Source organism: Felis catus, chromosome C1 (assembly GCF_018350175.1).
Source record: "Felis catus isolate Fca126 chromosome C1, F.catus_Fca126_mat1.0, whole genome shotgun sequence".
Lineage (NCBI taxonomy): Eukaryota > Metazoa > Chordata > Mammalia > Carnivora > Felidae > Felis > Felis catus.
The window spans coordinates 105,461,446-105,489,071 of NC_058375.1; the positions used below are offsets into that span (position 1 = coordinate 105,461,446).

General features: G+C 37.9%; 1 protein-coding gene and 1 pseudogene across 4 annotated transcripts in view; one reads left to right on the forward strand and one right to left on the reverse strand.

Moving 5' to 3' along the window:
- ARNT (aryl hydrocarbon receptor nuclear translocator) overlaps positions 1 to 27,626 on the reverse strand; it is a 78,906-nt gene that overhangs the window by 8,613 nt on the left and 42,667 nt on the right. For all 4 annotated transcript variants that reach the window (XM_023259128.2, XM_023259127.2, XM_045033475.1 and 1 more), the window contains exons 5-17: positions 26,911 to 26,955; positions 24,219 to 24,432; positions 19,910 to 20,123; positions 18,646 to 18,748; positions 16,899 to 16,964; positions 16,399 to 16,484; positions 14,757 to 14,833; positions 9,533 to 9,667; positions 6,866 to 6,940; positions 3,142 to 3,293; positions 542 to 652; positions 270 to 342; positions 3 to 126 (exon numbers count right to left, since the gene is read on the reverse strand). In XM_023259128.2, the coding sequence (XP_023114896.2) occupies positions 3 to 126; positions 270 to 342; positions 542 to 652; positions 3,142 to 3,293; positions 6,866 to 6,940; positions 9,533 to 9,667; positions 14,757 to 14,833; positions 16,399 to 16,484; positions 16,899 to 16,964; positions 18,646 to 18,748; positions 19,910 to 20,123; positions 24,219 to 24,432; positions 26,911 to 26,955 (1,475 nt within the window). The remainder of the gene's footprint in view (positions 1 to 2; positions 127 to 269; positions 343 to 541; positions 653 to 3,141; positions 3,294 to 6,865; positions 6,941 to 9,532; positions 9,668 to 14,756; positions 14,834 to 16,398; positions 16,485 to 16,898; positions 16,965 to 18,645; positions 18,749 to 19,909; positions 20,124 to 24,218; positions 24,433 to 26,910; positions 26,956 to 27,626) is intronic.
- LOC102899704 lies at positions 5,417 to 6,790 on the forward strand (annotated as a pseudogene).

The following is a 27,626-nucleotide window of genomic DNA, read 5'->3' on the forward strand; positions in this document are numbered from 1 at the left end:
ACCTGCACTGATGTTAGAGTAGATTTCTGAAAATCTTGGATCTCTATCCTGGGCAAACAGACTATCTGATTTCTCAAGGGGCTTACTGTGTTCTGGCCCTGTGGTTGTTACAGGCTGAACAGAAACCTGTGGGATACGATGATAAAAACAACCATGAAAAATGTAACATGACAATTCAATAACCCTAACATTCACATACACTCTAACTGGCACTAGGGGACATTTCCTAAGGAAATGCTCATGCCTCTTCAAAAAAAAGACACACTTACCTGGGAATGATTGTAGCCAGCCAGTCCATCTCTTCCTGATACCACATCCAATTCTGTTTGCTGTTGCTGCTGCCTGTATGTTTAAAGGCCAGGAAGAAGAGAAAGATTTTTTTTTTTTTTTTTTTAAATAAATCTGGGGAAAAAATCTCCCCTGGCCAGCAGAGAATTTCAGGTAAGTCCCTGAAAGCAAGCAAACAAACAAACAAACAAATGGGACTGCAGATACCCACTACCCAGGCTCATCAATAAAGAATTCTTCCACCATTTCTCACCTGGATGCCAACTGCCCTGAGCCCATCTCCAAGGGTAAATTAGCTGTGGGACCTAGCTGTGGTCTCTGGATTGTGTTGGACAGTGTAGGCCTTGGTTCCTGGCTGGAGTTCCTGGGAAAATGGGAGAGCAGACAGAAAAGAGGGGAATAAAAGGGTCAGGCACTGTTTAAGCTATATACATTTACTTACAGGTGAGGCAATAACTAATAAATTCCACTTAGAAGTCTAATCCTTTAAATAACCTGTGACTTCAGATTCAGCAAATACTTCATACCATGGACAACAAGGTACAAATAAAAACTGTGTCCCATGGCACAATGGTTTATCCTGTTTGGGTTTGAACTCCTTCTAGGTATACAATACCTAGTTGGTATACATGTGTATATCCGTACACTGTGTTTTTAAAAAGCATAAGTAAAAAAACTGACAATACATACACAAACATCAACAAAGGTTCTTTTGGGGGACGCCTGGCTAGTTAAGTCAGTAAAGCATGATACTCCATCTCAGCGCTAGGAGTTCAAGCCCCACAGTGGGCACAGAGCCTACTAAATAAATAAATAAATAAATACCACAAAGAGTCTTTTTGGATAGTGAGAAAAATTTCCCCTCTCTTTATAAGTTTTCCATATTTTCCAAATTTTATGTAAAAATATTTATTTTAAAAATATTAAGAATTAATTAAAATAAATAGTGGTGGGGAAAACAGTATGTAAAAATGAGGAACACCATTATTTCCAGAAACAAGTTCTTAAAAGGACTGAAAATTTTCTAAATTTAAACAAAATTTAAAACAACGGTTGTTCTGTAATATAAAGATGCAAAAACAGAAAGAAAATTACAGTGAACATGACCATATATCCGAGTCCTGAGTAAATAGAAATTTCTAACTCAATCCACTCTGTTATACTAATTAGAAAAGAATATTAAAAGACCTAAAATTAGAAGGACACAGACTCAGCATTGTCACAAGGTATTTGATAATTATTTCTAAGCATATCTTCAAGAGCTAAGCTCAAGGGCAATTCTATATAGCTAGACTAAGTGGAAAAGTAGTAACCTGACAACTGACATCCACTTATAATAAAAAAGATAGTAAGAATGTGGAGAAACTGGAATCCTCATTAAATTGCTGATGGAAATGTAAAAGGGTACTGAAGCTTTGGAAAACAGTTTGGCAATTTCTCAAAAAATTAAACACAGAGTTACCAAGTAACCCAGCAGTTCTACTCTTAGGTATACACCCAAGAGAATAAAAATATCCACATAAAGACTGGTACATAAATGTTCATAGCCATGTTCCAAATAGCCAAAAAGTAGAAATAACCTAATGACCATCAACTAATGAATGGATAAACAAAATGTATCCCCATATAAAGGAATATTATTTGGCAATAAAAAAAAATGAAGTACAGATAAATGCTACAAGAGAGGACCCTTAAAACATTATACTAAGCGTTAAGAGGCCAGTCATAAAGAATCATGTATTATATGATTCCATGCATATGAAACGCCTAGAATAGACAAATTTATAGAGACCAAGAGTAGATTAGTTGTCATAAGGGCTTGGGAGTGGGGAGGATGACTGTTAATGAGTACAGAATTTCTTTTAGGGGGAATGAGCATGTACTGAAATTAGATTGTGGTAATAGCTGTACAACCCTGTGACATACTAAAAAAATCATACACTTTAAATGGGTGAACTATATGGTACATGCAATCTATAACTCAATAAAACTGGTTTTTACAAAGTTGAGGAAGAAAAACTCAAAAAGAAAGGAATCAAGGAATTGAGGAACAGAAACTAACAAAAGTGGACATAGATAGCTCTGCTCTCAGCGACAGTCCATGAGCCAAATCCAGTCCATTGTCTGTTCTTGTAAATCAAAGTCTGTTGGAACATAGCTATCTTTGTTCATTTCATTTGTTTAGGACTGTTTTCATGCTACAATAGCAGAGGTTAGTAACTGCAATAGAGACCATATGCCTCACAAAGCTAAAATAATTATCTGTCCTTTTACAAAAAAAGTTTAGAGACACCTGCTCTAGAGGAAAATCCTACCAGAATAGAGCAATAAACCGGTGTAGAAAACAATATGCTTTCTGGGGGCACCTGGGTGGCTCAGTCGGTTAAGCATCCGACTCCGGCTTAGGTCAGGATCCTGCAGTTTGTGAGTTCTAGCCCTCCGTCAGGCTCTGTGCTGACAGCTCAGAGCCTGGAGCTAGCTTCGGTTTCGGTGTCTCCCTCTTTCTCTGCCCTCCCCTGCTTATGCTCTGTTTCTCCCTGTCTCTCAAAAATAAATAAATGTTTTTAAAAAATTAAAAAAACAAAACAATATCCTTTCTAGAAGGGGATGAAACAAAGTTGAAATACAAACTCTTCACATCTTAGAACCTACTCTTTTAAGCTACTGTTTGTTAAAATCTTATTCTACCTGGATGAATTACTCTAAACTCTATAGTAAGCTAAAGATGAGGAACTTCAAACTAATGGTGTTTACTACCACAAAAGTAGAAGAGGAGGAGACAGCTTGGTAAGGCTAAGCAGATTTGGCCCAGGAGAAATACCCAATATTGGTAAAGGCCTTTATGGTACATACTTCACATTGGTGTTGGTACAGATGATGTACTCAATTTCATCTGAGTAAGGGTTCTGGAAAGTAAAGGAGCTGGTTCTCATCCAGAGCCATTCCCGGTTCTTAGACCGGAACCGGAACATGACAGACAGCACCTGGCCTTTTAACTTCACCACCTGAAAAAGTTTTCATGCTATCAGTGAAACCCACAAAAAATTTTCTTTAGAATTTTTTTTTAATTTCCCATTTCTACAAACCTAAGATTCTTGTGTCACTGTCCTTGAAATATACCAGTCTCTTTCAATGTTACAGATAAAACAATATGCACAGTGAAAACTGAGTGCTAAATAATGAGAGGTATATTTATTTTCTTCCTAGAGTCCTAAGTAGCTATCTGACCACTTTAGTCAAAGTCAAACAAAAGAAACAATTTTTTCCAGGAGAGTAAAGACTGTTTCCCCACTTCCCTTGGAAAGTCCCGTAAAGATAATGCTGATCTAGCTTTACAAGTCTATACTAGAAATTTGTAGTTTGACACTGAAATAGCTTACATGTTGCTCCTCAATCCTAGGTTCTTCCCACTCCAAACCTGAGGACTTCTGTTTTCATAGCATCCATGGAGATTTCTATTAAAACTAAATTGGCTTTAGTTTTGTTTTGCTTTTGTTTTTTAAAAGAAAGTAATCATGGGAAAAAATTGCCTTTGACTCTCCCTCCCTAACAATAAAAAAATAATAATATTTGCAGCTAACATTTATTTTGTACTTACTATACATTGAGCACTGGGCTCTGTGCTTTTCTATTTTTTTTTTTTGTTTAGAACATTAACAACATGATAAAAAAGAAATATGAGTTACTGCATTTTAATAATACTAAGCAGCCTTTAACTCTTACATGTGCTTATACTGTGTAATATATACAGAATGAATATGACATCTATACACAACTAAGTACTGGCTTTGAAAACCTGCTTATTGCAGTATATATCTATTCCAATGAGGTATAAGCCCAATGCTTCAAAATACCTACTTTATATATATATATTTTAAGAAAAAGTGGTAACATTTGTATTTAAGCTGCAAACAGTGTGGAAATAACTGGTGATGTTACAAGCTGACTGAGAAATAATTACAGCAGAAAATGGAACGTACTTCACTTAGTAATAATAAAATGGCACATTTTATACACACACACACACACACACACACACACCTTGTACAAATCAAGTGTAAAACACTTGGTTACTACAGTAACTCAAATGGAAGAGAAAAAAAGGAAAACAAGCTTCATTGGAAATAACTAAATTTATTACTGAAAAATAAATATAAATTCAACTGGACTTAAATAGCAATATCAGGAAATCAGCAACCAAGTAAGCAGCTGGAGACCACACATTAAAAAGCACCTTTATCTAGGTACTCTAAAGTCACAGTAGCAACTAATGTCAGAATAATAACTTTGAGATTATACAGTGTGTAATGAGTCATTAAAGCTGTTTTGGAATAAACATTTTCCACAAGAGAGAAAATAATAGTCTATGGCCAAAAGTGTCAAGAATTCAGATTTCAAGGATTTAAAATATACTGTACAATATCTTCCCACACTAAAGGTCCATGTCCTTAGTTTTGAATGGATTCAACAGAAGTCAGAATGGTTTTCAGAATGGTTTTTCTGAGCCTATACATATACAAAATGTGATTTTTCTGTGAGCTGCAGCTGAGTACAAGGAACTGGTAATGCTGAGGACTCAGGAGACAGAGACATTTCACTGCCATCTTCTGATTTTCTATAGAAGTTGGGTTATACATGGGGCACCTTGGTGGCTCAGTCGGTTGGGCATCTGACTTCGGCTCAGGTCATGATCTCACAGTTTGAGTTTGAGTCCCATGTCGGGCTCTGTGCTGACAGCTCAGAGCCTGGAGCCTACTTCAGATTCTGTGTCTCCCTCTCTCTCTGCCCCCTCCCCTGCTAAAGCTCTGTCTCTGTCTCTCAAAATGTATAAATGTTAAAAAAAAAAAAAAAAAAAAAAGTTGGACTATGTGCTTTAAATGCATTGCCTTATTTAATATTCCCAACAATCCTCTGAATTTAAGTACTGTTATTATACCTATTGTATTCCTAAGGACACTACTGAGGCTTAAAGAGGGAAATTAGTCTAATATAAGAATGCTTCCTAAAGCCAAATCTGTACTAAAATTAAATTCACCAGATATTTTCAGAATCTAGTGCCTGAAAATAACAATTGAGTCAGCTTACAACTAAGAGTTAACTCTTGCCTTTTGGCTCCCTTAGCAGTGTCATGCAGGCTGGCAAGAACAGACGCTTTATAAAAGGGCAAAAAGGCAGCCAAGAAGAAAGTGGTTGATCCATTTTCTAAGAAAGACTGGTATGATGTGAAGGCACAGGATATAAGAAATACTGGAAAAACACTACTCATGAGAAATCAAGGAATCAAAATCTCATCTGATGGCCTCAAGGGTCGTGTTTTTGAAGTGAGCCCTGCTGATCTGCCATGAATGATAAAGTTGCATTTATAAAATTCAAGCTAATTACTGAGGATGTTCAGGGCAAAAACTGCCTAATTTCTATGGCATAGATCTTACCCATGAGAAAATGTGTTCCATGGTCAAAAAATGGCAGACAATGATTGAAGCTCATGTTCATGTTAAGATTACTGATGGCTATTTTCTTTGTCTATTTTGTGTTGGTTTCACTAAAAAACACATAAATCAGATTAATCAGAAGACCTCTTATGCTCAGCACCGACAGGTCCGCCAAATTCAGGAAAAGATGGCAGAAATCATAACCTGAGAGGTGCAGACAAATGACTTCAAAGAAATGGTAAATAACTGATTGCAGATAGCATCAGAAAAGACATAGAAAAGGCTTGCCAATCTATTTATCCACTTCATGATGTCTTTAACTGTTAGGTAAAAATGCTGAAGCAGCCCAAGTTTGAATTGGAAACACTCATGGAGCTTTATGGTTAAGGAATTAGTTTTGGAAAAGCCACTGGGGATAAGACTGGTACTAAAGTGGGACGAGCTGGTGGATATGAGAATATCTACAAAATCTGTTTAAAATTCAGACATTTAGGGGCGCCTGGGTGGTGCAGTCGGTTAAGCGTCCGACTTCAGCCAGGTCACGATCTCGCGGTCCGTGGGTTCGAGCCCCGCGTCAGGCTTTGGGCTGATGGCTCAGAGCCTGGAGCCTGTTTCCGATTCTGTGTCTCCCTCTCTCTCTGCCCCTCCCCTGTTCATGCTCTGTCTCTCTCTGTCCCAAAAATAAATAAAAAACGTTGAAAAAAAAATTAAAAAAATAAAATAAAATAAAATAAAATTCAGACATTTAATGGTGACAAAAAATCTTACTTGTGATGTTTTAAAAAAAAAGCCATTGACTCTTACTTATCTATAAAACAACTAAGAAATGAATATTTCTACTAGCATCCACAGTTCAGTGAGGCCTAAAGTATTTTAAATACTTTGAAGAGTCTTTTGGATACAGCTAGCTAGATATTAAGACAGTGAGTAGCCAAAGCCAAAATATGGCCATTATCCATAGTTTCAAAATACCAGTCCTTTTCTCTTTTCTGTTCCTTAAAAATACAGGCTATGTACCAAACATAAGATTATGGTGGTGCCTGTCACAGTACTCCATCAGTGGTCAATAAATATTTGAGGAATTAATATGATGACAAATATTAAATAAAAATATTACTCAGATCCAAACCAGGGGAGAAAGTTACCTGTTGGAAGCTGTCTCTTAGAAGCTGTTGGTCTTCAGGATGACAGAATTCCACAATATTCTTTCCTAAGAGTTCCTAAAAATGAAAAAGAAGAGTAAGATGGACACTTTTATGATCATCTAACTTCATGGCCCATCAGCAAAGGACTTGGATTTTATTTCTCCTGTCTTTATCCCAGGATTACAAGTGAGGAGGAAAAACAAACAAACAAAACCAAAATACAGAATCTGCTAAGCAAATGGCCTCTAGAACATTTTTCTTTTTCAGAACATTATTTACTTTAACTGCATTTTTATAGATTTGAGGTCTAATGTACAACATATAATTCATTCATTCTAAATCTACAATTTGATGGTCTCTAACATATTTATACTGTTGTGCAACTACCATTATTAGCACAATCCAGTTTTAGAATATGTCCACTGCCCCCAAAAGTTCCCTTGTGCCTGTTCATAGTCAACACCCGCTCCCAATCTCCTAGCCAACCAGTGAGTGATCTGCTTTCTACTTTAGTGCTGCCTTTTCTAGAAATTTCATACAAATGGAATTATATAATATGTAGTTTTTTGTGTCTAGCTTCTTACAATTAACTTAAGATTTTTGGAGTTCATGTATGTTGTTGCATGTATCAAAAGTATGTTCCTTTTTATTGCTCAGCAGTATTCTAACATGAAGGTATCACAGTTTGTGTATCCTTGAGTTTTCCCACTTTGGGGCTATTATGAAATACAACTGTGAATAAAAATCTTTCTTTATGGGCACATAGGTTTCATTTCTCTTAAGTAAATACTTACGAGTGCAACTGCTACATTGTAGAGTAAGTCACATTTAATTTTTTATGAAACTGTTTTTCCATTTTTCCAAAATGTTTTTCCAAAGTGACTATGCCATCGTACATGTCTACCAACAACATGTGATGGTTTCAATTTCCCCACATTCTCACAACACTTTTTTAAAAAAATGTTTATTTATTTTGAGAGAGAGAGCGCACAAGTATTTGCACATGCGTGTGGGGGAGGTACAAAGGGAGAGGGTGAGAGAGAATCCCAAGCAGGCTCCGCACTGTCGGCGCAGAGCGCAATGCGAGGCTCGATCTCACTAAGTGTGAGATTGTGACCTGAACTGAAATCAAGAGTCAGATGCTCAATTGACTGAGCCACCCAGGTGCCCCACTTTTTGATAATATTGGACATATAGTGGTATCTCACTGTGGTTTTAATTTGTACCTTCCTATTGACTAATGATGATGAGCATCTTGGTTTTTTGTTTGTTTGTTTTTGTTTTTTAAGATTTTCTTTTTAAGTAATTGCTATACCCAACATGGGGCTCAAACTTACAACCCTGAGATCAACAGTTGCATGCTCCCCTGACTGAGCAGCCAGGTGGCCCATGATGAACATCTTTTTATATGCCATTCCTATTGCTTCTTTGGTGAAATGTCTATTCAAATCTTGTGCCCCTTTTTTACTGGCTGTTTATCTTAATGAGTTCTGAGAGTTCTTTTATATATTCTGGATACCAATTCTTTTATAAGAAATCTTTGCCTAACTTAAGATCACAAAGATATTCTCCTATATTCTTCTAGAAGTTTTATAACTTTAGCTCTCATGCATTTACGTCTTTGAGTTGATCTTTGTGCATGGTGTGGGTAAGAGTTTACATCCTTTTGAGGTGGGTGGATATCCAACTTTCCCATCACCATCTGTTAGAAAGACTTCTTTTCCCTGCTTAATTGTTGGCATCTTTTTGGAAAATCATCTGACCATAAATGTGAAAAGACACTCTACTCTGGTTCTATTGATCTATATACCTATCTTTACACTGCTCCCACACTACCTTGATGACAACTATGTGACAGATGATGAATCAGGTAGTGATTCCAACTTCGTTCTTTTTTTCCAAGAGCTCTTCTTTACCAACTTCTTCAGAGAACCATAATCGGAAGTGCCTCCTGGCCATATGGCTTTGAAAGTTTGTATAATGACTTATTTCTCAACTCTGGGTATAGCTTCCTAGTCTGTTGAATGAGAAATCTCAATAAAGGAGCACCTGGATGGCTCAGTCGGTTAGGTGTCTGACTTTAGCTCGAGTCCTGATCTCACAGTTCATGAGTTTGAGCCCTGCATCAGGCTCTGTGCGGACAGCTCAGAGCCTGGAGCCTGCTTCAGATTCTCTGTCTCCCTGTCTCTCTGCCCCTTCCCTGTTCACACGGTCTCTCTCTCTCAAAAATAAATGGATATTAAAAAAAATTTTAATAAAAAATTTTCAATAAAATCATAATAACTGGTGCCAAATCTGCATATTTTGTGGGTTACTATGTACCTAGGTGACTACAAAAATTATCTAACAATGGTCATACCATTATAAAAATTAAAATGACACTTTTGCATAATTATTATCTATATTAATATCAACAGGAAAAAATAAATACACATTCATGCCTGCTGCCCCAACCTGGTTTCACAAGATGTATTTTTCTAGGTTAGATGAATAACACTGGTAGGAAGCGGAGAATAAACTTAGCTACTGATAGAATAGGATCATCTCTTTTTTCTGACCTGCGGCTAACATGTTTTGGCTATTCTGGAATTACATGACTGAATAATCTAAACAAAGCCAAGGTAAACAGGTTTAAGTATTAGTGGTGTAACAGCTGTACCTCCTCACCTGTGGTTGATAGCCAACAGTAGCCACACAGCGGTGATCCACAAAAGTGAAGATCCCCTCAATGTTGTGCCGAGAGATGAACTCTGTTGGTTGACAAACGTTACTCATGTCTGTACAGTTGGGAGAACTGGTTACCTGAAAGTAAAGAGATAAAAACAAGATAAAACGATTCCATTCTTTATAGATGCGTTTCCCATGTCCTCGTGATCATATACATAAACACGAGGATCCCAGTTTAAGGAATTTCTGTGCTTTCACATCTCACTCAGAAAGGAAAAAATTACAATCACAATTAGAGAGACCAAGAGGCCTAGCTTCATTCACCCCCACATCTGTACTCTTTACCAACTCTGTAAAGAAGATAAAAATTCATTCAACCCAAAACTCACCTACTGTCATTCAGCTTGGCTGTGCTGTGTTCATTATTCAGATTGGAAAATTATAGTCTCCAGTAACCAAGAAACTTATCTAACTTTATGGGAAGAATCAAAATACTTCCACTTCTCTAGTCATGTAATGACAAAATGAAAAGATCTCTCTTCTCCTGATAGAAGCAGAAGAAATTAGTTGGAAATACGAAAATTCAGCACTTGTAAAGGTCAAAGTATGAAAGATAAAGGGAAAAGATCTCCCTCCTCTTCTCATCCTTTTCAGATTCTTCTAAATCTAAGAGAAGCAAACTACAAATGCCATATTTTTCCAATTATCTAGAGTTTTATATAATTCTTCATTTATATTCAGAGAGTAAAATAAAAATAACATGAACAAGTCCTGAGGAGATTTCTTCTCACTGAATAGGGATGATATAGGTCTTCCAGGGAAGATGGTGGAGCAGGAGGACCCTAAACTCACCTTGTCCCATGGATACAATTAGATAAAAGCCACATCAGTGTGAATAATCCAGAAAATGACCCAAAGGCTGGCAGAACAAACTCTCCACAGCTACGTAGAGAAGAGGCCACACTTAAGAGGGTAGGAAGGGTAGAGATGCAATTAGGAGCTAAACAGACCCACTAAGCGGACCTGTGTGACTGTCAGCAGGAGGGAGAGAAACATACTCTCACACCGAAGAGCCCCTATGGGGAAGACAAATCCCCATAACATTTGGCTTTGAAAACCAGAGGGGTGGAATTTCAAGAATTCTTACAAATAGCAGGGCTTAAAACCCGGAACACTAAAAATCAGCAATCTCAAGGGAAAGCTGGGAGGGCAAGAGGAAACTAAGTCCCTGCTCTTAAAGAAACAGCACAACAAACAGTCCCAGGGAGATACAGCATGGAAGCAGCACTATGAAAAACACCTGAGGTATACAGGAAGGAGATTTGTTTACTAACTTCAGAGGAGGTGCTGGAGGGGCAGGGATCATCTGAAAACTTCTCCAGGAACAATGGAGCTTGCTGGTGCCATTACCTTCCTCCACCCCCCAGCACAAGCAGACACCTGCAGGAGCCAGTGTGGTACCAACACTCATTACTTCACTTACAAACAGTGTGCCCCACCCAGGCACACCCCGTCCAGCCAGGCTGCAGCTCCAGGTTTCCTCCCATAGCAGAACCCTGCAAACCTTGTGAACACCTCGCACTCTGCTCATGCATCCTCCCGTGGCTGAGTGCTATTTATCTCTGGCAAACGTCTGGTCAGACTCAACTTAAGGCCACGGTGGCCCCAGACTAGCCTACTAACAACACAGGGACCAAACCTGCCCACAACGGACAAAGAGCCATTGCAGACGACTGGACCGAAGCAAAAGCAGCCCAGCCACAATAGCGGGGCACACACAGGAGACACCCCTGAAGTGCCAGGTTCTGGGGAACAGGGGACACTGCACTGCAGGGCACTACAGAACCCCTTTTTCATAAGGCCACTACTTTCAAGAGCAGGAGATGTAGCTGCCTTTCCTAATACATAGAAACAGACAGAGGAATATGTTCCAAATGAAATAACAGGACAAAATCACAGCAAGAGACCTAAACAAAACAGAGATAAAGTAATATGCCTGATAGAGAATTTAAAGTAATGGACATAAAGATACTCACTGGACTTGAGAAAAGAGTGGAGTACCTCAGTGAGACCCTTAACAAAAAGACAGGAAACATAAAAAAGAAACAATCAGAGATGAAGAACTCAATAACTGAAATTAAAAATACACTAGACGGAATAAATAGTAGACTAGAGGAAGCAGAAAAATGAATCAGTAACCTGGAGGATAGAATAATGGGAAGCAATCAAGCTGAACAGGAAAGAGGGAAAACATAAATAAATAAAAAATGAAAATGGGCTTAGGGAACTCAGTCATGCCAGCAAGCTTAAGAACATTCACATTATAGGGATCCCAGAAGGAGAAGGGAGAGAAAAAGGGGCAGAAAATTTATTTGAATAAATAATAGCTGAAAACTTCCAAATTTCTGGGAAAGGAAATAGGAATCCAGATCCAGAAGGCACAGAGATTCCCCAATAAAATCAACCTAGGGAGGTTCACACCAAGACATACAATAATTGGCAAAAAGTAGAAAAAAAAATTTTAAAGCAGCAAGAAGAAAAAAAGAAAAGGATAACAGTTACATATAAAGGAAAACCATAACATAATCAGTAGATTTTTCAAAAGAAACTTTGTACACCAGAAGGGAGCAGCATGATATATTCAAAGTATTGGAAAGAAAAAACCCTGCCGCCAAGAATACTCTATCCAACAAGGCTATCATTCACAATTGAAGGACAGATAAAGTTTCCCAGACCAACAAAAGTTACAGAAATCATGACCACTAAGCCAACCTTACAAGAAATGTTAAAGGGGGCTCTTTGAGACAGTAAGGAGGAGTAAAAAAAGTAGGAAACACAAAAGCAGTAAAATTAAGTAGGTTTATAAATATCAGTCCAGGGAGTCACAAAATAGAAGAATGTAAAGTATAATAAAGAATGGGTTCAAACTTAAGTGATCATTAACTTAATATAAGCTACTATATGCAAAAGATGTTATACACAAACCTAATGGTAACCACAAATTAAACCAGTAATAGATATGCAAAAAATAAAGGAATCCAAGTATATCATTAAATAAAGCCAACAAACCATCATTGGAGGAGAGAGCAAGAGAAGAAACAAAGCACAGGCTTCACCCCCAACATGAGGCTTGAACTCACAACCCTGAGATCAAGAGTCAGATGCTCCACCACCGACTGAGCCAGCCAGGCACTCCAAGAATTACCTTCAATGTAAATGGACTAAATGCTCCAATCAAAAGACACAGGGTGACAATATATAAAAAACAAGACCCATCTATATGCTGCCTATTAGAGACTCATTTGTGACCTAAAGACACATGAAGACTGAAAGTGAAGGGAAAAGCATTTATCACTCATGCAAATGGAAGTGAAAAGAAACAGGGTAGCAATATTTATATTGGACAAAATAGATTTTAAAACAAAGACTATAACAAGAGACAAAGAAAGACACTATATAATCACAAAAGGAATAAACCAACAAGAAGACTGAACAATTGTAAGTATTTATGCACTCAACATATTGGAAGCACCCAATATATAAAGCAGCTAATATATTATATAAAAGAAGTAATCTATAGTAATACAATAACAGCAAAGGACTTTAACATGCTACTGTCTTGAATGGATAGATCATCCAAACAGAAAATCAACAAGCAAACAGTGGCTTTGAATGACACATTGGACCAGATGGATCTAACAAATATATTCAGAATGCTCCATCCTAAAACAGTAGAATACACATTCTTTTTAAATCCTAGAAGAGAGCACAGGAAATAATTTCTTTGACATTGGCCACAGCAACATTTTTTTTAGATATGGCTCCTGAGGCAGAGGAAACAAAAGCAAAAATAAACTACTGGGACTACATAAAAATAAAAAAGCTTCTGCACAGCAAAGAAAACAACCAACAAAACTAAAAGACAACCTACTGAATGGGAAAAGCTATTTGCAAATGACATATCCGATAAAGAGTTCGTATCCAAAATATATAAAGTACTTATACAACCCAACACCAAAAAACAAAAAAAAAAAAAACAAAAAAAACCCACCCAAATAATCTAACCAAAAAATGGGAGAAGACATGAACAGACATTTCTCCAAAGAAGACCTACTGATGGCCAACAGACCCATGAAAAGATGCTCAACACCACTAATCATCAGGGAAATGGAAATCAAAACCACAATGAGATACTACCTCATATCTGTCAGAATGGCTAAAAATCAAAAACACAAGAAACAAGTGTTGGCCAGGATGAAGAGAAAAAGGAACTCCTGTGCAGTGTTGGCGGGAATGCAAAACTGGTGCAGCCACTGTGAAAAACAGTACGGAGGTTCCTCAAATAATTAAAAAGAGAACTACCATATGATCCAGTAATTCCACTACCGGGCATTTATGCAAAGGATATAAAAACACTAATCCGAAAATATACATGCACTATGTTTACTGCAGCATTATTTATAATAGCCAAATTATGGCAGCAGCCCAAGTCTCCATCGATAGGTGAATGGATAAAGATGGTGTGTGTGTGTGTGTGTGTGTGTGTGTGTGTATACATATATATATGTACGTTTACACACCCACACCCACACCCACGTAATGGAATATTACTCAGCCGTAAGAAAGAATGGAATCTTCCCATTTACAACATGGATGGATCTAGAGAGCATAATTCTAAGTGAAATAAGTCAGAGAAAACAAATACCATATGATTTCACATATATGTGGACTTAAAAAACAAAACAAAGATAAAAAAGACAAAAAATAAGATTCTTAACTACAGAGAACAAACTCTGGGTCAGGGGATAGGTGAAAAAGGTGAAGAAGATTAAGAAAACACTATTTTCTTTCCAAGTGTCTATTTAAATTCGTTAGTTAACATCCAGTGTAATTAAGTTTCAGGTGTAGAAAGGTAGTGATTTATCACACACATAACACCCGGTACTCATCACAAGTGTCTTCCTCAGTACCCATCACCTATTTAACCCATTCCCATCCCCCCAAGAATATGCTTATGATGAGCACTGAGTAATGTATAGAATTACTGAATCACTCTGCTATACACCTAATATAACTAATACACTAGTAAATTAATATAATACTATATGTTAACTGTATTGGGATTAAAAGTTAAAAAACAAATACTCAAAGAAAACTGAAAAATAACGAAAGAAGGAAAAAAGGAAAAAAAAAAGATGATATAGGTGTGGAAATTCATACTTGCCTGTAGTCTGCCAATGGCCACTAGGCAAAATTTGCTCCCCTGGCCAGCCTCTGGATCATCATCTGGGAGGGAGACACCTTCAGGAAGGTGAAGTTAAAAAGGTTTAACAGGGATTTCAAACTCAATTGCCTTCAATACAGATAGAAAGATTTAAAATAGATGTAGGTATGAAGAGACTAAGTATAACACAATAGGGAGTGCTGAATGATTAGAATAACAGTAAGACAACAATTGCACAGAACTTACCACATATGCCAGGTACTATTTTAAGTATTTTTACATATAATAATTCACGTATTTTACCCATATTAATTGTAATAAATTGCAGAGTACAAGTCCCACCCTAAGTATTCTTAAAAACCATGCTGGCCAAGCCAAACATATATGAAGAGTCATTCATTCTGTGACCATAATGATAGGCAGATAACAGATGTCTTGCCCAACCTGTTGTCTTTTAAAGTAAGCAAACAACCAAAAATGAAATGAAACCAAACACCAACAGTTATTTATGTCCTTTGGAAAAGAGAGAAGCCAATGTTTCAATATTTTGTGTGGAAAAGGAAGAAGACTGCATTCTCTTTAGTCTTTGCATATGTATCTTTTTTTTTTACCAAGAAAAATAGTATTTCTTTGAGAGCAATACAGAAGAATGAAAGACCATGCATACTGCAAAAGGATGGTTTACACGATACATAAATTAAAAAGTTCAAATGTCACTACACTTAAAACTAAATTTTTCTTAATTGCATTTAACTGCCATTTATTGAATGCGTACTATATGCCAGGCACTGGGATGAGTGATTTTCTTACATTAAATTTAATCCTCAAAATAACTCTGCATGAGTTATTTTGAGTTTGGAGTTATAATCTCCAAATCATAGGTAAGAAATCTGAGGGGTTCTTTTTATAAAGTCAAGCAACTTACCCTAAGTTATACCATTAATAAGTAACAATGCCAGAATCAAACTCAGGTGTTTCCAAATACAAAGTTCAATTTCTTACCCCAATATACCACCTTGCCTCCCTTTTCTCTTAGTTTCCCTGTCTACAATCCCACTTCCCAATCATACCCATCCAGCAGGGAAGTAATAAAGTGGCTAAGATCTGGAAATTCTGACAAACCAGTTTAAGAGGCTGACCCCTGCACCCCAACCACCCTTCTCATATTCCCTGTTTGACTTCCAGTTCTAGTAAAGCTACTCTGCTCACATCCTGATTTAAAGCCTTTACAGAGAATATCCCATTTGTAAATTACTACAGTCAAGCCATTTCCCTCTTTTCCCTCAAAGTCGTGCTCCTACTTTATGTAGCTTTCTCAAATTAACTACATTCAATGCCAACTGCTTCTTTGCACACAAATACTTAGAAAATAGGTATTCAGTATATATTATTATGAATCTGCACATTTAAAATTGCATTCTGTGACACAGCCAACATTGAGTCATTTTCCAGTCTGAGTAATCCATCTCCCCAACTGGACTATAAAGGAGGAGCAGAAGTCTATCTGCTTTTTCTTTCATGTTTTCTTATAGTTTATACCACAGTACATATCATGTACCAGGTACATGACAAATGCTAGAGCTAACTTTCTCAGACTCTGTGACAATCCCGCTGCACCACGGAAGAAATCCAACTTCCCTACCTGCTGGGGGCCAGGCCTTGATATAGCCTGTGCAGTGGACCACCACAAAATGAGGTTCCCCATCCTTCACAGAGCCAAGTCCGTTCCTAGAAGAAGTACATGTGTGAGGAGAAAAACTACCCAGTAACATTTAAAAGGCAACGCTGGTTTAGTACCTTTAACTTTAGGCTCTTGAATGTTTAGAAAAGTGGTCACTTTTTGGCCTCTTCCACCCCAAAGTGACCACCATATTTCTGAGCCTTGCCAAAGTAAAGCAACCAAAAGGTATTACAGCAGAAAGAAAGTTGGTAAAGTGGTAGGGCCACTTCTTTAAAACAAGATGAGCAAAAGACGCTGCAGAAGGTCAGGAAAATATTGCCAGAAAATTAAGTAACTGGGAAGTGAGGGATGAAGGTAAGGGCTGCTGAAGGAAGTACTACACACAGTAAGATAGTTTAAAAAGTGATGATCTCTACAGGGATTTGGCCATCCCTTTGGTTCTCCGTTATTTAGGATCTCACCTGCATCTGTTCCTCACAAAGCTCAGTCTATTCATGGAGACGGGGTCCACAGAGCTATTGCCACACCTGTTTCAAGGAACGGAGACATTAAAAGCAATTACGCTGTGCTATTAAAGAACTTTTCATCCGTTAACAGCCAGATAATAGGCTCTGGATACAATGAAACACAGAAGGATAAATGAACCAGGTTTGGTATTTCTAAAACTTGTAACTGAGCCCAGAATCTGAAGTTCAAAATGTTCCACATACTCTTCAAATGCAGAAATTCTCTACACTGGGGCCAGAATACTTTTTGTGTAAAGGACCAGATGGTAAATATTTCAGCTTTCGTGGACCATAAAATCTGTTGCAACTAGTCAACTCTGCCATTAGGGCATGAAAACAGCCACAGACAATACATAAACAAATGCACATGCTATGTTCCTATATGGCTTTATTTGCAAATAAAGAGTTGTGGTTTGCAGACTCCTGTTCTATACCACATCCCAATCTATTTGCTACATATCCTTATTATTTCTCTTGCTTCTGCCTATGTCTCTACGTAGGCCATGTCCACGTACTGGGACATTCTCTCCCACCCTCTCCACTTTCCTTCTCTCGTTTCTTTAAAATAATAATAGGTAAAACTTATACAGAGTTTAATATATACCACGCACTATTCTAAGCATCTTTACATATATTTATTCATCTCATCCTGAAAATAACTTTATGAGGTTGATATTAATATAATTCCATTAGACGAAATCACAACACAAAGTAGTCCTGTAATCTGCTCAAGGTCCCAGAAGATACTAAGTGGGAAATCCAGTAATCTAGTTCCAGAAGTTATTCTAAACCATTAAGCCACATAATATTCAATTCTGTAAATCTCTCAGGAAACCTTTCTTAATATCCTACTCATCATTTCTAATAAGCATCCTTAGTAGATGGTATAAATTAGTAAATTTTATTATACAACCTGAATTTATTTTGTAATTTTAAGAGAGATCTTTTCTACCTGTGTAGAATGTACCACCATACTTTCTTCACAATACTAAAATGTATAATTTATAAACACTAAATACTAACAGAAAGACAATTAAGTATCAACATTTTATGAAAAAAAGAAAAATGCAGCAATGACATGAGTACATGGATGTTGTCTTGTGATGTACTGGGGTTTTGGAATCCAATTACTGTGGATTAAAATAAAATCCTGGGGTGCCTGGGTGGCCCAATCGGTTAAATGTCTGACTTCAGCACAGGTCATGATGTCACAGTTCGTGAGTTCGAGCCACACATCAGGCTCTGTGCTGACAGTGCTGAGTCTGCTTTGGGTTCTCTGCCTCCCTCTCTCTGCCTCTCTCTTTCTCTCTCTCTCAAAAATAAGTAAACATTTAAAAAATAAATAAAAATAAAATAAAATAAAATCCTTTATCAGGCATTATCTATGTAATTCTGGGAAGTTAATTTTTGAGTCCTTTTTTTTCTTTTTAACAACAAAATAGGTACCATGAATTCGACTCTGAAGGACAGATGTGGGAAATGAGACTATAGCAATAAACTTCCTAGCATAATGTCTGGCACAGGAGGAGTTCATTAAAATTTAGTTTCCTTATCAAACACTTTATTCTGTTACAACCCATGTGGTAACACTTAAATTTAATCCAACTAGAGCTTGGATTTAAAAGTTTAACTCCTCTAACCAGAAATCAAACCCTCTGCTACTATTCCTGTGTCAAATCACAGTCCACAGCCTGACACTTACCTCATACGGCAAATAAATGATCTCCTTGAGCCCATACACATCCTCATGGAAGACTGCTGGCCTTCCTTTTTCACTGTTCCAGTCTTCAGATCAAGGATACGCCCTGAAAAAAGAAATGAAGAGCAGTATGGAGTGTGTTCTTGTACGAGGGGGAAAGCCGGAGAGACACTGGAGGCAAAGGTAAGCATCCTAATCATTCCCTCCAATCTCCTTGCTTATAACAAGGAGGGGACGGATTTTTTTCAAGTCTAAAATAGCTCAATTCACATCAATGAATCTTATACTTAAATTCAAAGCCACCACTGGAGATATAACCTTGTGCAAGGAAGGAAAGTAGGAGTGGAAAGTATTGTTGGTAAGCGAAAGGTTAACAAGAACATAAGGAAAAGCTTATACACATGCATGTACACAAGCATGTACACATGCACACTGAGGGAATGTCATTGTTTAAAAACATATTTTCATATGCTATAGAAACACATATCTGTTTCCAGAGAAACTAGAAACAAATGGCAACTTTTGGGGAAAAGAACTAGAAAAATAAAATCCATAAAAACCTAAAAGAAGGAAAAACTAAAACAACATTAATTTAACCATAGTAGGCTTTCTTGTATTTTAAATACCAGTTTTGATCTGCTTCCACTTTAATTTTTTTGTCCAGAGTTGCTTAAGGAGCACTTGTGTTTCCTATAGCCAAACTCTGGCAAAAGGACTGAACAGCATTAAAAAGGGGTTGTGGGGGAGTGGGGGAGGGAAAAAAACAGAAAAATAGTACAAATACAACCAAAAAAAAAAAAAAAAAGAAAAAAGTAAAAACTTATACGGATAACATCTCTAAAATAAAAATCTATTATCATAGAACCCAGTATAAAGCCAAAGAGAGGCACAAACAGGTAGAAAAAAATACCAGGTAATTACCCATACAAATTAAGACAGAAACATGAAGTAATTAATTCTTTTAGAATGAAAAAAAAAGTTTATTAGATTTGGTTTTTACTTACTGTTTTATTTACATTAAAATTAAACTTCTATATGTGCCCTATCATTAAAGAAACATTTTCTTTTTTTTTTTTTAAAGAAACATTTTCTAAAGATAAGCTACAAATTATATTATCTCCATGTAGATAGAAAAAACTGACCATATTCATTAAAGGAGAAAATTCTAGAAGCCTTGCCAGATTCAACAAACATTGAGCTAAAACACCTCTTCTGTTTCAGAAAAAAAAAGGACTTCCCATTCTTTTTCCATCCACATAATTCACACCTGTCAGGGCATTTTCCGAAGTGGAAAGCTGCTCACGAAGTTTGTCCACATCATCTGGATGCACCTGATCATAGAGTGTGCTACCAAACCATTCAGACTGAGGCTGGTTCAAAACAGGGGTCACTGAGTCAGAGACATAAACCACCCGACCTGTCTCACATGAGACAATAAACAGAAAGCCATCTGCTGCCTCCAAGATCAAATGTTTGAGTTCCTGTTCAAAGAAGAGAAATACAAGTTAATACTGAACTCTTAAAAGCCAAGTATTATTCATGGAAAGAATAAGATAGTACATGATTGATTTCTCTCTCCAGAAGCAATTGCTGGCTCCTGCCTGATCCATAGTCACAGCTTTGCAACCTAAGTGTAAGTGCCTTCACGACAGCTTTTCTTTATCAATTATTTCTTCTTCCTCTGTGTCAGTATCCACCTCCTCCTCAATCTCAGGACTTAAGATGGGGAGTAAGAAAGCTCACCACTAACAGTAACTGAGTTCTTGATTTCACCCCCTTTGGTCTCTTTTTACGATCTTGCTCTACAAATATGTTCATTTTCACTCTCTTTCCCCTCAGATCTATAAACATGATCAAGTTTTCTCAATTCCATGCAAATTTTTCCTCAACTTTGCCCAAATGATCTCCTTTTCAGTGCCAAGTTTATGTTAAGAAAAATGTTATATTCACTGGCTCCATTCTCTTATCTTTCAATTATTTCTCAATCACACTACAATCTTCACTCTAAACCGTTCATGTTGCTTCCAGCAGGTTATCAATGTCCTAACTGCCAACTCAAGTCCTCTTTCCTGGGTCTTTATCATGTTACTTGATGTCTTCTGCAGAATCTGTTAACATTGTCCACTCTATCCTTTTAAGTTTTATTTTCTTCTAGCTTCTACAACACCATCCTCCAACTTTTGCTGCACTTCTAAATGTCCCTTCTCTGCTTCAGGCTCCCTTCTCTTTGTTCAAGTATAGGTATTTCCTAAGTTATAACTTAAGTTCTCTTCTCTATTTATACCATACTCTCTCCCTGAGAAATCATATCCACTCCTCCGTGCTATGAAATGATACCCAAATCTACATCTTTTTAGACTTGCCTAAACTTTTCTTCTTTAGCTTTAAGCAGACCTGAATTCCTGAATTCCAACTATCTGTTAAACATTTCCTCTTAGACACTGTATCAGCAATTCAATTTCAACATCTCAAAACATATCATTATCTTCCCCTCCAAAGAACAATCCTCTGTGCTCTTCTAGCATTTTTTTTTAATTTATTTATTTTCTAAGTGAAAGAGAGCATACGAAAGTGGGGAGAGGTGGGGGGAGAGGCAGGGAGAGAGACAGAATCAAAGTAGGCTCTCCAACTCGGGGTTGGATCTCACAAACCACAAGATCATGACCTGAACTGAAATCAAGAGTCAGCTTAACTCACTGAGCCACCCAGGCACCCCTAGCATTTCCTTTTTTGATTAACAGTATCACCTTCCTCTCAGGCTACAAGACTCAAAATCTAATTACTCTCTCTTATGCTCTAGTGAGAGCTCTCTTTTATCATTTCCATTTCCAATACTACATCACTGTCTGTCATCTTACCCCCAAATTAATGAAATGGTCTCCCTGCTTTCATTCTCTCCAACCCAGCCTTAAAAATGCTACAATGATGCATACATTTTTTATGGCTTCCCACTGCCTAAAAATTAATATCTAACTTTGGTAATGTAACACCTAAATATTGGATCATCAGGTCCCAGCCTACCTATTATCATCTCCCAAGGCTTGCTAAGCTCCTTCATTTGCCTTGAATAACCAAATCATTCTTACCAGGTATTTGCTTGGGTTACTCCCAATACTATTCCCCTACTCTTGCTCTCCCATGTTTATACTTCTACAGGACTTAATACTGTACCTTCAGGATAGAACTGATTGTGTGTTTATATTGTGATCTATTTATTTACCTCTTTCCACCAGTGACTATCTCTTATCTCTTTGTTTTCCTCTTTATCTCTTATCTCATTTTTCTCATGGCACAAAAACACTTGGTTAACTCACAATAGGTGCATGACTGGAGTCGACTAAATCAGTATCTCTATGTCTGTTGTTAGAACAAACTAAGTAACTATTCCAAAATACATATATATATAAAATCCATACTATGTGTGCTATCATACAGACAATCCCTACTTGGAAAACTATTCTTTTTCTTAATTATTTTTTTATTATGTTTTTATTTATTTTTGAGACAGACAGAGACATAGCATGAGCAGGGGAGGGGCAGAGAGAGAGGGAGACACAGAATCTGAAGCAGGCTCCAGGCTCTGAGCTGTCAGCACAGAGCCTGACGCGGGGCTCGAACTCACGGACTGTGAGATCATGACCTGAGCTGAAGTCAGACGCTTAACCGACTGAGCTACCCAGGCACCCTGGAAAACTATTCTTATTCCTTTCTTCCAAACCACATTCCTTCCTTCTAATCCCTTGAATAAAAGAGTAACATTATGGGTCAATTTTTCTTCCTTATACTTCTTGTATTTTCCAAATTTTTCTGCAAAAACACGGTTATTTTTTATTATTATTAGAGAGAGCCAGAGAGGGACAGAACGTACATGCAAGTGGGGGAGAAGGGCAGAGGTAGAGAGAAAGAGAGCTCCAAGGAGGTTCCATACTCAGCACAGATCCCCACACAGGGCTCAATCCCACGACCCTGGAATCAAGAGTCAGATGCTCAACTGACTGAGCCACCCAGGTACCTCCACTGTGTTATTAAAAAAAAAAAAATCTTTTTTTAATGTTTATTTATTTTTGAGAGAGAGACAGAGACAGACAGAGAGAGAGAGAGAGAGAGAGAGAGAGAGAGCGAGCGTGAGTGGGGGAGGGTCAGAGAGGGAGACAACGAATCCGAAGCAGGTTCCAGGCTCTGAGTTGTCAGCACAGGGCGCGACATGGGATTTGAACTCACAAACCACAAGGTCATGACCCAAGCCCAAGTCAGATGCTCAACTGACTGAGCCACCCAGGTGCCCCCTCCTTCCCCACGGGTTATATTTAATCATTGAAACAGAACACGGCTTCTTTACTCTTAGAAGTCTTGCTGACTAGGGGAGCCTGGGTGGCTCAGTCGGGTGGGCATCCGACTTCGGCTCAGGTCATGATCTCAAAGTTTGTGAGTTTGAGCCCCGTGTCAGGCTTTGTGCTGACAGCTCGGAGCCTGGAGCCTGCTTTGGATTCTGTGTCTCCTTCTCTCTCTGCCCTTCCCCCATTTATGCTCTATCAAAAATAAATAAATGTAAAAAAAATTAAAAAAAAAAAAAAAAAAAAAAAAAAGAAGTCTTGCTGACCATCCTCACTCAGGCCAGGTCATTCTATTCACTTTTGCCATCCCTCCAGTATATATTTATCTAGCCTCATATAAATTATCAATAATTTAAAAAAAAATTTTTAGTGCTTGTTTATTTTGAGAGAGTGCACATGAGCGGGATAAGGACAGAGAGAGAGGGAGAGAGAGAGAATCCCAAGCAGGCTCTGAGCTGTCAGCATAGAGCCCAACGTGGGGCTCGAACTGACGAACTGTGAGATCATGACCTGAGCCGAAATCAAGAGTCCTATGCTTAACCGACTGAACTGCTCAGGTGCCCCAAATTATTAAAAAGTTTTTTAAAAATTTATTTCTTCTCTATGCATTTTCCTCTCATTTTTCACTTATGTGTGTATCCAGCCACTTAAATAGTCATATTCAGACTGACTTCCACCCACTCACATGTTCATATTTAGACTGAGTTCCTGAAAGGCGGGAAATGTTTTTACCTTCTATGTTTTTCTCATTACATGCACCATAGTACATCCCTAAGGAACAATGACTGCCTTGTTAGATTCCTTTTATCACTAAAACTGAACTCTGCTTCACGAATAAGAAATAGATTTTTTCCATCTTCTAGAACCTTAAAGCCAATGAAGAGGGCTGGTTCCATGGACATAGTCGTCTCTTTTTCCTGCAGTTCCACTCTTTTTCCACCTTACAGGCTATATTCATGGGTGAAATCTAAAATACCTATAAGCTTGCCAAATAGTTTGCAAAAGTCTGCTGTACTTCTCACTGTTTCAATGCTAATGAATATATAGCCAGGAATGGAAACTACTTTCCCATGGTCTGAATTTTTCCTTGACAGCTGAATTCTTGCACCTTAAACAGTCTACAGACTCAGCTCTGCTCTGACTCCCAATATAAGGCCCTAAATAGAATTATGGTTATCTATCCCCAAACGATCAAAATTTCAACAGATTCTAGACTTGCTCAGAGTTGTGCAGCCCAGTGACCTGATCAGTGAGGAACGAAGGCTTGTAGGTGCCATCAGTGGATGTATTTCCAGTTCCTCGCAAGGACTTCATGTGAGAGACTGCCATGCGTAAGATGGTTAGCTTGTCTGGTTTTCGAGCCAGGGCACTACAGGTGGGCACCATGTCTGACAGTTCTGTGATGTAGGCTGTCATCTTGTTCCGTCGCCGCCGTTCAATTTCACTGTGATTCTCCCTGCATGGAGAGAGACAGAGAGAGAGAGAGAGAGAGAGAGAGAGAGAGAGAGAGAGAGATGCCCCACCCAGGTGGTCACATCTGGCCATCTGAGAGCAGAGAGAGTGATATAAATACCAAGCGAGCTGCTAAAGAACTATGGTGTTTAGATTTAGGAGTGCTTAAATCTCAGAAGGTAGAGTCACGTCTGCCAACCTTCATGCAGAGCAATGGAATAGAAGCTAACAAGGCACACAGAAAATAAGCAGATACCAGCAATTCTATCTCCTGGTAACTTCACTTCCTCTGCAAGTTACCTGTCCATCAGAACAATAAAATATTTTATGAAATTATAGTCTGAAAGTCAATGTTGATTTTATTCACTTTAGTTCCTGAGACAAGTGATCTCTGCTTAGCTAATTCCATATTTACTAATTCAACTTTTTAAGGCTGAAAACAAAATTACCAGCTTTTTCCAACACAAGTATGTTGCCCAACAACTGATACAAGAATTGATAGTATAGATTCCTTTGGTCTATAAAATGTTGCTTGTTCTAAGCTTCTCTCTAACTCTCAATACTAGAAAGCAGAATTGGAAGATTTTGAAGTTTTATTTGTCCCACTAATGCACAAAGTCCTAGTGTGTCTATCCGGGTGCCATGCCAGTGCACTGAGATTTTAAGATATCTACCAGAGGTCCTTTGTGGGTCCCCAGTTGGAACAAAATGAATCGGAGAGTGAAAGTGGAGTGGGGAGGAAAAGGCCTGAAAAGAGACAAGTTGGATCACATCTCCAATGCTGATTTCCTCAAATCAAGAGAGAATCTCATCATTGTTAAAAATAATCCAGTAGTTCTCACGGTGGATTTCTGAGAAGCCCCACAAAGCCTCAGAGACAACCAAACAACGTGCTGGGTTTCTGCTTCTACTTGAGCAGCTTTGCTTTATCTTTTTTATTTACTTCCATTACCACTTAAGGATCCTATTAAAAAAAGTTCCTTGTGTAAAAAGAAAACAGAAAACAACTGATCTAACATAAACTGATCTCTTTATGAGAAGCGGTTAAGCAGTTAAGTAAGTGACTTTCCCAAGGGCAGCACTCAATCCCAATGAATGCAATGGTCTTCCCACCATACCATGCCAAATCAGCTTTCTGAAGAGTGAAAGAGTTGGCAGGAAATGGCAACAAAATGAGCTTGTGGCCCAGGTGAAAAAGTAATGATAGACTGGGGCGGGGGGTGGGGGTGGGGGTGGGGGGTGGGAATGTAGTTGGTATCAATGATCTATCTCCTACTGAGTGGTCCCAAATCACAGAAGCCAGAAAATAGAAAAACTTGGGTACAACATTAATATCCTAGTATTTCTACATTATTGACAACAATCTCCAAAGACAACTCTAGACTCTCCTTTCTAAATGGCAAAAAGATCTCACCACATAGGTCCATATTTGTTAATATCCCTGAGAAACATTCTACTCTCAAACTTAAAGCACCCATCCTCCTAGAATCTGACAGATTTCTAACACTGAAATCCAGAAGGCTGACCTTTTTTCTTTTTTTAATGTTTATTTTTGACAGAGAGAGAGGCAGAGCATGAGTGGGGGGTGGGAGGGGGGAAGAGAGAGAGGAAGACACAGAATCCAAAGCAGGCTCCAGGCTCCGAGCTGTCAGCACAGAGCCCGACATGGGGCTTGAACTCACGGGCCGCGAGATCATGACCTGAGCCGAAGTTAGACGCTCAACCGACTGAGCCACCCAGGTGCCCCGAGGCTGACCTTTTCAATAACCACATCAAGGCTGTTAAAACTTTTCTGGGAAACCATGAAAAATTCAAGCACCAAAGCAAGGTTGTAATGCTATGACACAGTAATCTAGCCTGTGAGTCTACACAGGAAAATAAGGGTGTGCTTTCTAGAAAAGTGTGGAATAAATATTAAGGCCTGAATGTTGGGCACTAATTTCAAACACAGGTATATTTATTAGTTTTTGTTTTTGTTTTTGTTTTTCTCAAGTGCTTATTTATTTTTGAAAAAGAGAGAAAGAAAGAGAGAGGCAGGCAGAGGATCCCAAGCAGGCTCCACACTGTCAGCTTGAACTCATGAACCATGAGATCATGACCAGAGCCGAAGTTGGATGTTTAACTGACTGGGCCACCCAGGCGCCCCTATGAGTCTTCTGATAAAAGATTATTTCCCTGCTGAAGCACCACCTGGTACAGCTGCCTCCTTTCTAAGGACTTTTATTCTGTGAAACTTAGTGCTAAGATAATGAGGAAAAGAGAAAACTATAAAATTATTAGCAGTTACTTAAATTCCTCAACGCACCCACTTTCTGATTGGGGAAGCCAAAGTTCCTGTTACACACAAACTTCCAAAAACTCTTGTCCTCTCTTGCCACAGATAAGGAAAAACACAAAGAGAAAGGGGAAGAAAACAGCAGAGTAGGAAACAGGAAGAAGCAGCAGCATCTGCTTCATCATGCTGAAAATACTGTTCTCCTACCTGGCGAGTCTCTCTTTATCCGCAGAGCTCTGCTCATCATCCGACCTAAAAATAGAATTAATGAACTAAGCTAAAATAAAAATAAAAAGAAAGAAAAAAAGAAAGAAAGATGGATGGGTGGATAGAAGGAGAGGGGAAAGGAAAAGAAAAAGGAAATAGAACAAAATAGATGCAGAGAAAGGAACATTAAAATATGGACAGGAACCTTGCCTGTAACTCTACAAAAGTCATTTGTTAGGATAAAGAAAAATTAACTTACAGGACAAAGGTTGACATAAAAGCAAGGCCAATATTCATTATAAATAAACATAGTCTGAACACAGAAAGCACTTTGCCAATCTCTGTAGAGGCCAATGATATATAGTTTGAACAAGAACCAAACAAGGGAAGACCATTCTCACACTGCTCCCAATTTGGAAATAAAATATCCATATATGCTATTCTATAATAAAAAAAATCTAAGAGTAAATCATGATGAGAATATCACATTGTCACAAATGATCACAAAATATAATCTCTCTGTAACACAGACACATACACATGCACTCACAGACAAAATAGCCAAACAGGGTTCTCTGGAGAAATTATATAAATAAAACTTAAGAATTAGGTTTCTGGGACATCCCATATCATTGATTTTGTAATTAAATAGTAAATTTCTTTTTTAATTTTTTTTTATTTTGAGAAAGAGAGTGCGTACATGCACAAGTAGTGGG